This window comes from Staurois parvus, unplaced genomic scaffold (genome assembly GCF_062004578.1).
Source record: "Staurois parvus isolate SC_StPar_1 unplaced genomic scaffold, SC_StPar_1.0 ptg000652l, whole genome shotgun sequence".
NCBI classification, from domain to species: domain Eukaryota; kingdom Metazoa; phylum Chordata; class Amphibia; order Anura; family Ranidae; genus Staurois; species Staurois parvus.
This window is the reverse complement of record NW_028318448.1, coordinates 3,965,444-3,979,403: the sequence shown is the minus strand read 5'-3', so window position 1 is coordinate 3,979,403 and position 13,960 is coordinate 3,965,444. Positions and strand designations below refer to the sequence as shown.

General features: G+C 42.1%; 1 protein-coding gene across 1 annotated transcript in view; it reads left to right on the top strand.

Moving 5' to 3' along the window:
• The window catches only part of LRRC1 (leucine rich repeat containing 1), a 256,785-nt gene that overhangs the window by 198,013 nt on the left and 44,812 nt on the right, over positions 1-13,960 (top strand). Inside the window, exons 7-8 of the mRNA XM_089694148.1 lie at positions 2,230-2,304; positions 13,431-13,575. Coding sequence (XP_089550274.1) covers positions 2,230-2,304; positions 13,431-13,575 — 220 coding nt within the window. The remainder of the gene's footprint in view (positions 1-2,229; positions 2,305-13,430; positions 13,576-13,960) is intronic.

Below are 13,960 nucleotides of genomic sequence, written 5' to 3'. Positions count from 1 at the left end.
TGACATGTCAGCTAGTCCTTTTGCGGCAGGGCTGAAATTCAGTGGAAATGTTTTCTTTTGGGGATTAAAGTGTTACTAAAGCCAGGACTCTGCATTCACTCTCTCTGGTCTCCCATAGTACGCACTACATGGAAATGCAATTATTTTAGTAAATATAAACTGCTAAATACCTTTTCCCATCAGCAGCTGGAGCAGTCTTGTGACTTCTATCCGTGTTTAGCAGAGCACTGTTTACAGCTTGTAGGAGGAGTTTTCTTTCTGTTCTAGGAGGATGTAGAACCATTGACCTCTGTCTGGACAGTGCTGATTGGCCCTGTGCCGATCACATGCACACTCCCAAGAGAAAAAAAAGTCTCTAAAAAATACACACTAAATTGAACGTGCAGAGTTTCTCCACACAATGTCTTATCAGGTGGTAAGGGGGAAACTGTAAGAATGGGAGGATCAAATGCAGAGGATTAACCCATTAGGTTCCATAGTGAGTATAATACTGCTTTTCTGCATATACAGACTGATTTTACTGTTGTGGGTTTAGTAACACTTTAAGTTTATTTTCATGACAAAGGGGACTTTGCAATGAATTGCAATTCATCTGATCACTCTTCATAACATTCTGGAGTATATGCAGATTGCCATAATAAAAACTGAGGCAGACTTTGTGAAAATTAATATTTGTGTCATTCTCAAAACCTTTGGCCACGGCTGTATATTTTTATGTATACCCTAGTCTGTGGGGTCACATAGAGGCCCAACGTCTAATTTCTATTGATGGAGAAGTTGATCAAGCATTATAAAAATTCCTTCCAATCTGTATTGTGCATACTGATAAACTGGTACTGACTGCTTTTAGCACTCTTCTCCCTGTATAGCATAGCACGATTCATTCATATATGTGGTAGGTGCAACCCTGCCTGCAAAAAGTGCTTGATTGAAAACCCATGCGGAGTAATGTAACTGCACTAATGATTGCTACAAAATTGTTTTATTGGATCACATAGATCATAAAGAGGTTAGACATTGACACGGTGAACAAATTGAAATCGTAATAAAATCAGAGTTAAAAAAACATTTGACGTCTTCAAATCTGGTTATTTATAGGCAAAAGAGAATCCACATAAGGCAATGAAGTTTCCTAACTGCGTGCATCAAAAATCAATAAGGTTCCACATGGTATCTGAGTAGGGAGACCATTCTTAAAAAATATTCTTTGGTGAACACCACAATGAATGGAATGACTTCCTAAAATGGAAACCAAGGAAAGATGGATACATAGAAAAAAATATGTGCACTAGTCATGTACTAAAACAGGATAACCATACTAGATTTTTTTGCATGCAGTTAGGAAACTTCATTGCCTTATGTGGATCCTCTTTTGCCTATAAATAACCAGATTTGAAGACGTTGAATGTTTTTTAACTCTTTGATTTTATTATGATTTCAATTTGTTCACCGTGTCAATGTCTAATCTCTTTATGATCTATGTGATCCAATAAAACTATTTTGTAGCAATCATTAGCGCAGTTACATTACTCTGCATGGGTTTTCAATCAACCACTTTCTGCAGGCAGTGTTGCACTTGTCAAACTGCCATTTTTTCTATTTAGTACCTTGGGTTTATAAATCCACACTTATATTTTAAGTGAGACGGAGATATTATTATGACACGGCTATACGTGCCAACCTAGTTGGCTGCTTCTTTTTTGTCTGATATATGTGGTAGGATTGTTGGAATCTTCTTTTTGACTTTAGAGGGGGAGATTTTTTTTTTTTCTTTTCATTTGCAGACTGTTTTATTTTTTTACCAGGATGCATTGCCCACAATGGTTTCATCTGATAGATTTTAACCTAGAAGATGCTGACAGACATAAAGAGATGACATTCACAAGATTCTGACCATTTTATTAAAAATAATTAAACCCTTGAGTACAGTTATGCATAGTGTACACTGTTATTGTCCGTGTGACTCCACAGTAAAAATGTTTTTCATGCAATCTTTTATTTGTGTAACTGTGTGTAACTGCATAATCTAAATAGTAACATTGAGATTGTGACAGCAAAAATATAAGGAAATTGGATTGCTGAAAATAAAGACTGTAATGCGCTTTTGTCATTAGAGATGTAGAGCCATTGATTCCCTGAGTATTCTGTGGTGCTTGCGGTTCTATGTAAATTTTGCTACACGTGAACTTTTTTTCGGTTTCTAATGAAATATCCTGTTTTGGATTTCAGCCAGAATCTATTGGATCACTACATAAACTTAAGGACCTCTGGCTGGATGGGAACCAGCTCGCAGAACTGCCTCCGGTATGCATATACTTTTAAAGGAAACCATCAGTGAAACAGTATTGTATTGTACAGATAAACAAAGTGCAACGCTTAATAAATATACATAGTTAAAAGGTGTGTTAATATGTATATCCAATAAATTAAAATGGTTCGTGTGGTATATTAAATGGATGTTCCACTTCAGCAGCAGATTTCAAAACAGGCTTGTGGCAGGAACCGATAATAGAATTGCGCACTCACCGGAAGCGCATAGATAATGAGCATATAATCAATAACCACCAGGATCTCTTTAAGTAGTGGAAAGTATAGGTGAGCTTCCATCTATGGATTGGTCATCAAGTCTTGGGATAGTGTGGAAATCTGCTGGGTCCAGAGGTCCCCTTAAGGATGGATGGGTGCTCAGCCTGGATAGAGGGCTCCCTCCCTCTGGATGTTGAATCAATGGGGGTGACCTGCAAGTTTAATAGCCCCAAATGGGAGCCAAAAATCAGGTGCCCATAATGTAGTATTTTAAAGTATTTATTCCAATAAATGTAAATTAAAAGCACACAGGCTAGTATTGCACAGTAAGTACAAGGTTAATGCAGAGTTGAGCAGTAGCACTGACCCTAGTAAAGATGGCCGCCGGGCTTCCTCGTGGCTCTGGCTGCAGTGATGTCGCGCTCTGTCAGCTCCTCCTTAGGCCTTTCATGCATAGCACATCATCAGAGGGGAGGTTAGCCTCCACTCCACTCTCGCTCAGAACACTAGTGACTTTTGTCATACTGTAGTCAACTGTGACGGCAGTTTATGCAACATTCCATTAGTTTCAAAAATCTAAAAAAAAAAAATGCGTTCGACGTGCTACGCAGTAACCAATATAAACATTGTGATTAATTTTTTTCATCTGATTAGTGAAAAATGTACCGCATCATTTAATCCTCACAAACCCCCATGACAAGTTCACTCTGTCTCTGTTCCTAAGCAAGTCCACTACTGAATGATGGGGGTCCCATACTCCATGATGGGCTATTCATTTAGCAAGTCCCTGAAAGATTAAATGATCTAATGTCTGATTCAACTCCGTGATATTACTATAAAAATATTAGTTTTGGGTTGGTTGATTCTTAACCACTTGCCTACCAGGCACTTTCACCCCCTTCTTGCTCAGGCCAATTTTCAGCATTCAGTGCTGTTGCACTTTGAATGACTATGGTGTGGTCATGCAACACTGTACCCAAATTAAATTTTTATAATTTTTTGGGGAACATATAGAGCTTTTGTTTGGTGGTATTTGATCACCACTATTTTTTTTTTTTTTGCTGAACAAATGAAAAAAGACCAAAAATTTTGAAGGAAAATATTTTTTTTCTCTGTTTGCTATAAAATTTAGCAAACCGGTAATTTTTCTCCTTCACTAATGTGCGTTGCTGAAGCTGCACTGATGGACACTGATGAGGTGGCACTGATAGGCTGCACTGATGGGCAGTGATAGGTGACACTGAAGGTCACTGATGAATGTAAAATGTATAATTTGGACATGCTTTAAGACTTGTTACTAGCTAAGCAATAGTTTTTGTCGGTTGAATCCTGCATCTACGGTAGGTTACTGAATTCCAGTGTAAAGACTATGTTGACCCGAACAAAGTTAAACTAGTGGGTTTCTAGAGGAGTTTTTTAGCTGTAAAAACGCTAAAGCTGAAAAACGCAGCAAACCAGCATTTTTTTGAGCAGTAATGTCTTGGCTTTTTGTGTAAAGCAACGCTAAACACTAAATGTTCTTTTCTCCTTGCTGGAGAGGAATGTATACCTGAGGACCTGTGGTGCAAAGGTCTCTGCTCTTCTTCTGCTTTTTCCAGTGTGTGGTCCTGTGCTTTCTGTTCCTCCCATGCTGCATTTTAAATATACCACAATCAGTCATCTAATCAACAGCCATTAGAGGGGCAGCTATAACATGAAGAAGCAAAGCCCTGTTGTCCTGTCCTGCACACGACCCAATGTGGACAAGTCAGTAATAGGAGGCAAAAGTGGCTGCAGGAGATCAGAGAATACTAGTTTTTTGCCCTCTACTTACTTTTTAGGGTACAGCTTTCACAGTTCAGGTCCTCTTCAAAAACCTTTTTGCTTAAATTTATTTTGTCTTTGATTTCTACTGCATCAGACAGGAAAACCGTGTTGAGTAGTGCATGTAAAAAGGAAATAACATTGCAGTGTGTTTGAAAATACATAATTTGTTTTTATCTACAGTAAGCCAAATAAAATCAACTAGGCAAGTGGAGTTCCTTGACTGTGTCATCCTTAAATTGTTAAAACAGGTTTTAAATAGTTTCCTGGGATGTAATATATTTAGATGTGAAATGTGTGCCTACCCCCCGTGAGATATCTCTGACATGGCTGTGTATTGATTTTTGGAGGACTGTTGGATTAAGCTGTATTTTCTACACATCCTACATGAAGGTAACAAATACCTGAGCAATATCAGTAAGAGTCTAGGGAATCAAAGGGCTTGATAGTTGGAATTGATGTGCAACGCCGTATGACCCCGTGTTTACACATGCTGCAGCACTAATCCATGTTAGACTCCATGGGACATATTTATCAATTGTGTCATACACATTTTTACACAGACATGGTTTTTTAAAGTAGATTATTGTGCAAAGCTGTCAGGTCAAAGAGATGAACATTCTATAGGGTGAAAACAGATGCAGCTGTGTGAAATTGAAGTACAATTCCTCCACTTTAGCTATTCATGAAGGCTAGGTTAAAGGCTAAATTCAAATTCAAAAAATTATATATAAATGTGCATGTTTTTTTTTTTTTTTGTTTTTTTTTCATCACAGGAGCCTGCAAAAAGCATTGCACTCATGATCAGTGGGTTGTGGGCGCAATGCCAGCCTCATGCAGACTATTCTTCTTTCTCTCTGTTGGAGAGCTGAAGGAAGTGTCAATGTTCTCTGGGTGCAGTGATCACTGCACTTGTAATCCACTGAGAATACAAGTCCCTCTGCCACGGTGGTAGACCTGAATTGTCTTTCATTCATAGATCTCTGTGAATGAATGATGCGACTCTGAGTAACGCACAGCCATGCCAATTTCCAAACAGACAGCTGCTGCAGGGAAGAAAAATCCCTGCATGCTTTTACAGGTGGAGGGTCAAAGGACTTGGGTGTTCTGGGGGTGAGATGGGGTTTGCTTAGCAACATGTTACATGGTAAATCCTAAATACGGATAACATTTTGAAAAGGTGACATTAGCCATCAAAAATTGTTACAGTATTATCAGAGCTAAAATATTAATATACATGTATATTTTTAAATCCTGGAGTTTGCTAAAAGCATTCTCTAAATTCACAGTATACTGTATGTATGCTGATTCTATGTAGATGTGAAGTGTAAGAAGGGAAAAAAAACATTTTATTGTAACCCTTCTTGAATAGGCAGTTTCTTTGTTTTGGATAGAGTGAAAACCATTAGGTCCTCTGTTTTGTTTTTAACTGCTTTCTGGGGCTCCGTCTTGTAGTTCTCAATGGAATACAAATGCAGTGATTTCCACACTCTGACCGAATGCCCTGCATTTTCCTATAGCTAGTTGGTTAAATTGGTTATTTTTTCTTAACCTTAAAGTTATAAAGAGGTTGCTGATATTTTGTTGGATGTATTTCTGTTATGCAGAAAGAAAAATGTACATAATAAGGCATGTACAGGTGACATTTGGTGCTATTCCATGTACACTGTATCGCCAAGAGCATTGGGACAGCCCTCCAAATCATTGGTTTCAGGTGTTCCAATCACCTCCATGGCCACAAGTGGTTAAAATCAAGCACCTGGGCATGCAGACTGCTTCTACAAACATTTTTGAAAGAATGGGTCGCTCTCAGGAGCTCAGTGAATTCAAGCATGGTACCGTGATAGGTTGCCACCTGTGCAATAAGTCTGTGAAATTTCCTTGCTACTAAATATTCCACGGTCAACTTATAGGTATTATAACAAAGTTTAACTAATTTGTATTCTGCTTACTTGGCATATCAAATGTGTCTACACTACAAAACATATTGTATAATCTAAGGAACACTGGCCCACAATATCAGTCACCAAAAGTGTCTGTAAATCTTTTTAATTCTTTAAAAATTACTTGAATCTGGAAGCGCTTAACTTGCAGTTGTAAACTTTAGCTAAAATTTGTAGCCATAGTCCTATTTCTACACTACAATGTCCAATGCCTTGTAGGATGTCAGAAAGCAGGAAAAGATCTCCCATTTTGTCTCTGGAGTTGTCAACGGCAGAGAATATGTGCAGGAGTTCAGAGGGCTTGCTGTATGCATTCCCTACATCTTTTTTATGCCAGTTGCCAATTTTAGAGTAGTTACCAGATTTAGTAAAACTGGTTTAGTACTGAACATTGTTTCTCAATGTATCCATAGATATTATTAGGGCATTTTTTCAGGTGAAGCTCAGTTCTAATACCTTCAACACTAAATGTATGCAATGGCAAGGGGCCATGTGATGTGTTGGTGGGTCTGTTGTTTCTTGTGGGGGGAGTATATTGTTACGAACCACTTGCCAGCAGCATAACCTAGTTATATGGCAGCTGAGTGGCTCTTGCACTGGGCACTTCCAGGAAAGGGATGTGCGACTGCGTCGCCGGCGACCTGGCTGTGTTTTGATTAGACACAGCACAAGCTGATCAGCGGATGCCGGCCATTGGATGATCGCCTGCACCTGCTGATTGACAAGGTGAAAGACAGAACAGAGCTATGCCTATGTCCTGTCAGCGAGGATGTGCTGGATTATGTTTCTTTGGAAAGCAGGGAATAAAATCCAGCACATCCCTTGGTAAAAGCAGCATACTGTACACACAAAAACATTGGTTAGGCACATATTGATCGCCCTAGATGTTTAACCCTTTCCCATCCAGTATCATTACAGGGATGTGCAAATCATATCGCTCGACGCATGGGACATACCATTCTGGGTGTCAGGCAGGTTGTTTTTTTCTTACGCTTAGCCCTGCTGTGGGCAAGCAGCAGGGTTTACTTAAAAAGGTTTGTCGGTGAACATGGGCGGACTGCCTGCAGCTGTGCAGGCTGAGTGTAACACTTGTCCAGCTAACACACATTCCCCCACACCCCCCACACACAGATGGGAGAGCAGAGAGGTATCTTTTTACTCCACCACATCCCACCCCCTCTCTTCTGTGTCTGCCCCGCCCCCACTCCAACCCCAGCCAGTGCTTGCTTCAGGAAGGGGATGTTTGGGAAATGTGAAAATTCATCTGGCTTTACAATGAATACCGCTGTCTGAGCCTACAGAAAGTAACCTGGGGTTAGTGATCTCTGCATTACCACAGAGCTTCCCCATCTCCCTCCTCTTCTCATTTTATCTCCCCCCCCCCCCCCCCCCGTTGTTCCTGGAGCTTCACACACTTAACTATTTCATGTCCAGTGAGAAGCCAAACTCTGCCAAAAGGGGCCGCTCAGCCACGCTCTGATGAAAGGGGCCGCTCAGCCACGTTCTGATGGAAGGGGCCGCTCAGCCACGTTCTGATGGAAGGGGCCGCTCTGCCACGTTCTGATGGAAGGGGCCGCTCTGCCACGTTCTGATGGAAGGGGCCGCTCTGCCACGTTCTGATGGAAGGGGCCGCTCTGCCACGTTCTGATGGAAGGGGCCGCTCTGCCACGTTCTGATGGAAGGGGCCGCTCTGCCACGTTCTGATGGAAGGGGCCGCTCTGCCACGTTCTGATGGAAGGGGCCGCTCTGCCACGTTTTGATGGAAGGGGCCGCTCTGCCACGTTTTGATGGAAGGGGCCGCTCTGCCACGTTCTGATGGAAGGGGCCGCTCTGCCACGTTCTGATGGAAGGGGCCGCTCTGCCACGTTCTGATGGAAGGGGCCGCTCTGCCACGTTCTGATGGAAGGGGCCGCTCTGCCACGTTCTGATGGAAGGGGCCGCTCTGCCACGTTCTGATGGAAGGGGCCGCTCTGCCACGTTCTGATGGAAGGGGCCGCTCTGCCACGTTCTGATGGAAGGGGCCGCTCTGCCACGTTCTGATGGAAGGGGCCGCTCTGCCACGTTCTGATGGAAGGGGCCGCTCTGCCACGTTCTGATGGAAGGGGCCGCTCTGCCACGTTCTGATGGAAGGGGCCGCTCTGCCACGTTCTGATGGAAGGGGCCGCTCTGCCACGTTCTGATGGAAGGGGCCGCTCTGCCACGTTCTGATGAAAAGGGATGCTCTACCAAATTCTGATACATGCATGAAGGTAAAAAAAACCTTCTCTGTGCAGCTGCTCCTCTAGTCATTGGCTCCCGCTGCTGTCAATCACAGCCAGTGAGCCAATGAGAAGAGAGAGGGGATAGGACCAAGCCACGGCTCTGTGTGTGAATGGACACACAGAGCAGCGGGTGCCCCCATAGTAAGTTGCTTGCTGTGGGGGACTCGAAGAGGAGGATCCGGACTGCTCTGTGTAATACCACTGTAGAGAGCAGGTAAGTATGATGTGTTTTTTTTTTTGTTTTTTTGGGGGTTTTTTTGGGGGTTTTTTTGTTTGTTTTTTTTTAAATTTAAGCCTTTTATATCAGTTTTTACAATCATTTTTTTTTTCCTTTCAGGTCAAGTAGATTGTCATGAGGGACAAGTAGATTGGGACCCTGATTTAGTCCGTGGACAAGTAGTTTTTAAAATATTTCAACACCCCTTCATTAGTATAGCGTCAGTGGATATGTTTAGCACTGATCACTGTATTAGTGTCACTGGTTCCGACAAAGTGTCACTCTCAGATTATCCACCACAATATCGCTGTGCCACTACAAGTCACTGATCGTCACCATTACAAGTATAAAAAAATAACCATTCCAGTATATATTCTATAGTTTGTAGATGCTATAATGTTTGTGTAAACCAATCAACACACGCTTACTGGGATTTTTTTTTTTTTTTACCAAAAGTATGTAGCAGAATACATATTGGCCAAAATGTATGAAGAAATTTTATTTTTAATTTTTTTTATTGGATATGTTTTATAGCAGAAAGTAGAAATATATTGCTTATCAAAATTTCCAGCCTTTTTTCGTTTATAGCACAAAAAATGAAAAAACTCAGTGGGGATCAAATGCCACCAAATGAAAGCTCTATATGTGGGAAAAAATATAATAATTTTGTTTGTGTACAGAGTTGCATAACCGTGCAATTGTCCGTTGAAGTAACTCATTGCCAAAAAGCAAAAATTGGCCTGGTCATAAATGGGGGTAAATCTTTCGGATATCAAGTGGTTAACAAATTCCATACAAATTGCTTAGCAGCACAAAATACTTGTCTGTATTCTCTTAAAGGGGCCGTACTGTGAGGTGGATAGGGGTGGAACCAAGGGACGGTGCTTGGAAATGGGTAGGGGGTAGAGACAAAGGGTGATTCAAAAGGAGGTCATGCCTGCACCTGTTCTCTGAGGGGAAAAAAGCCCTTAATATTATGACATGCATTTCCTAGTTTTTTTTTTTTTGTTTTTTTTTAAGCTCCATTGTCCATACCTCCATTGTGCAGTGCAAATATTTTTAGCAAGTTGCCTTAAAGCGCATGTTGGGGGAAAAGGTAAAAGATAAACAAAAGGTGTGAGGGACCGCCGGACGGCACCACTAGCACTCCACTGGTCAGGCACGCCCAGAGCGCGGAGTCTAAGCCCCAGGGTACTTGTTCACCAGGGCCCCTGATGGTGGGGATGGACTTGTAGTACCCCGGGACCAGGTCGCAACTACTGAGCACACCTGTCAGTGGTAGGGGTGTTCGCCAGGGGCTCCAACCAGGGAGAGCCAAATGTAAGGAGGTCGGGTGACCCCAATGGGATGGATGGATGGCTGAGCAAGTGCGAAGTCAGACAGGCCGAGTTGGTAACGTAGAGGGCGGTAAGGTACAAGGGAGCAGGCAGAGAATCGTCGGGTCACACGCCAGGTCAGCAACAGTAGGTCAGATCTAATGAGGGGCATTCAGGAAGAGAGGTCAGGCAAAGCAAGGGTCTGGGCAGGAGAATCAGCAGGTCAAGAGCAATCCGGGTCAATAAACTTACAAGGCACAGGTTCAGATTCGCAGGATACAGGTAGGACCAGAAGGCACTGAAATGACAGCACAGGGACATTTAAATATCCCGCCCTGCGCTGCCATTGGTGCCCAGCGGGCGGCCGCGGCTTCTACTGCGCATGCGCGAACTCGAACGCCGCGGCCGGCCCGGAACTAGTGCCCGTGTCCCCGCACAGGGCGGTGCAGTGCGCCTGCGCCGGGACCATCACGGCGGGGATCGAGAGGATCCCTGACAAAAGGTATGCAGTAAATCTCTGCAATACATGCACCTTTCTGTATGTTTTATACCTTTAAATATTGTGCAATATTTAACTATCAAAAATGCATTCCGCTTTTGTTTTCCTGTTGTGGACTGGCAACTCACAGGATTTTGTGGCCTAAAATTTATGATGAAACGATGATAGTACCGGTGAGAGAGAAACTGCGTCAGCCCTGCCCATGTTTTTTTGCTGAATACTTTCTCCTCCTCTCCACAACATAGAGTATAATTGCTCTGTAGTAGGTAAGACCTATGCATATAATGTAGCTTTGAATTTCTATCAACCGGTATTTTTTGCACATATCAAGCAGATATAACAAAACACTTTCAAAGGTTCATTTAACAGGCCAAAAGGGAAACATTAAGAGAAGTTCACTGCTAGGGTTTACATTCACTTTAAGACACTGATAAGGTTTTGTTTAAGATTGATTTAAATAGTGTTTTTTTGTCTACTTCCACAGGGTCTGCTTCATATATGAATGTCCCTTGAATTTCAATTTAGACTTTCAATGTACAGGGGTGCTGATGCCACAGATTCTTAGAATAGAATGGATAGTAGTTTCATATTTCAGTCCACACAGGGCCAGTGCTAGACTATTTTGCAACCTAGGCAAGACCACGTACTTGCAACCCCCACCCAAAAAAAAAAAAAAGAAAAAAAAAAGTAACTTCAAAACAAAACTCCACACAGAGCTAATCCTTGCCAACATTCACTCCATATGGAAGCTGATTGACTGGGTAGCTGGGAGGAAGCTTGGTTTGTGCAGCACCTGATTGGCTTGGATGCCTTTTCTTCATGGATTGGTTGCAGTTTTTTAGGAGACAGCTTTGTCTTCAGCTAACATCATCCAATCCTGTCTGGGTACAGTGACACCAGGACCCAGAAGTGATGTTTTACACATTGCTTCTGGGTCATTAACCGGAAAGGGAGATCAGTGAACAGGTGTTCGCTGATCTGACTCCCTTCTACCAGTGGCACCCACCATGCAGGTCCCAGATCTGCTTTTGGGAGTGCGGAGCCTGGGAAGCATGGCAGGGCACATGTGGGGTGTGCAGGCGATCTAGAGGCTGCACAGTTATTGGATCATTTACACTTGGCAATCAACCTGTCCGATTCACACACACTCAATGAGATGTTTCCGGTTCTTATTTACACTTGTGTTTGAGGGATATTAAAAATGTGTGGCTAAGCCACACCTTTACCATCCTCCAACCACTCCCCTTTATGCTACATAGGCACTGCCACTGTAGTACGGCATCGAGAGGTTTTACACTAAACCCCACCTCTATTGCCATACTACAGTGGCAGGACCTTTGCAGCATAATGGGGAGTGGTTGGGGGTGGTAAAGGTGTGGCTTAGCTACACATTTTCCATGACATTCTATACTAGAGTCCTTCAACCAGCTATGCCCTTCTATAGAATACTTAGCTTTCAGCTAGTTAGCTCAGCTTACTCCTGTCTCAGCTATAACTGAAGAAATTAACACTATCACTGGTTCAAGGCCATTCACACATTTTAATATTAATTATGGTTAATCATAAAAACCAAATATTTTGCAAGCTATAACATAAGTGCCGAATTATGAATTTGGAATTAATGTTTATCACCCTCAAACATAAGTGTAAATAAGAACTAACAGGAAGCATTTCACTGTGCTTATGTGATCATCATCATCATCATCACAGAACAGAAGGTGCTCTGTCTGTCTGTCTGTCAGAGTCTGTCTGTGCATCAGAAAACAAATTGTGAGCTTGCCTTTGTACCAGGTTCCCATTGCTGCCTCTGCCCTTAGCCACCTCTCTGTTGAATCACCTACAGCCACCAGGCCACAGCTTTACCTTCACCTACTGTCCTTCTGCGGAGGAAGGGAGAATCACTCCACCAGTGAAAGGCTGTGAGCAGCCACAGGTGGCTGCCACTGATTAGCATTCCAAACACAGCTTGGCTTTGGTCACTTGAGCCGTAAATTAAAGAGTCCCCCTCTGCTCCACACTTCCTGGGCCCCTCTGGTAAACAAATGGGGCCAAGGAAAAATGTATTAATTTTACAGCAGAGCCAGCTGTAATGCCTTCTCGGCGCCCCTGGCCTTGCCTGCGCCCTAGGTGGCTGCCTAGTTTGCCTAGTGATAGCACCAGCCCTGAGTCCACATCTCTACATCGGCTGTAGTTGTAGGATCCCTGACAAAAAGATAAATATCCCCTGACATTTAAAAAAAAATGTGCTGGATTTTCTTTTTCATTAAGGCCTGCCGTATTCAAGTAGAAGTGATATATTACAAAATGCCCATGCATCTGCATAGGCTATATCCATAGAATATGCATGCAGTCATAATTTGATCTTTGAGAAATTTTGCCATCAATTTTTGCTATGTTTTCTCTTATTTTGTAAAACATTGACATAAAAATGGACAGTTTTGGGAAACAAACTGGCACATCTCTCTACTGAAAATAATGGGCTACATCAGTCTTAAGGTGGTGTAACTTCTCAGAAGATTTGAGTTGAAGGCAGTGGTAGTATACAAAATACAGTTGAAATATGGCAAAAACGAATTTGGAAATTGCACAGAGCAGGCTAGAAATGGCGAACGTATCAGGTTGTTTTTTTTTTTTTAACCATATTTTAGATTTTTCTTTCATACTATGGAAGATCTGTTTTGTGTTACTTGTCTGGGATTGTGCAGTGGGATGGATAGAAATGTACTTGCATATAATCAGGCTAAGCTACTATAAACCTTTCTTCTACAGGTTCTAGTAGTATTCATTCGACAAGGTCAGGACACTGAATATGTGTGGACATATGTGAAACTTATTTGGACTTTTGTCTTGTTCGCTGTTTTGTAGGAAATAGGAAATCTGAAAAGCTTGCTTTGTTTGGATGTGTCGGAGAACAAGCTGGAAAGACTACCAGAGGAGATCAGCGGTTTGACTTCATTAACAGATCTGCTTGTGTCACAGAACTTAATTGAGGTTTTACCTGATGGCATTGGTAAGACATATGTTGGCATAATTGTAATGATGGCTATCAGTTCACATAGAACTTTGAACAAAGGCAGACTATATGCTATCAAAAAAACCTGATACAGATAGGTTTACATGAACAACAAAAAAAAAAAATTTAGCTGGTACTTATTGGTCCCATACAATTCTTCTTCAAATACCTAGCAGCCCTCTTCAGAGCAGAAATGCATTCATTCATTTTTTTCTAAATCTTGGTTGCTTCCAGGCTATGGGGAGGGGGGGGAGATATTTAAAAAGAAAAGAAAAACTTAACAGAAAGTTGCAAGTGCGTTATCTGGTTTTCCTTTTACATACTGGACCCAAGTGGAGATATGTGGTAGCCCCACACTATTGGAAACATGTTTAGATTTTTG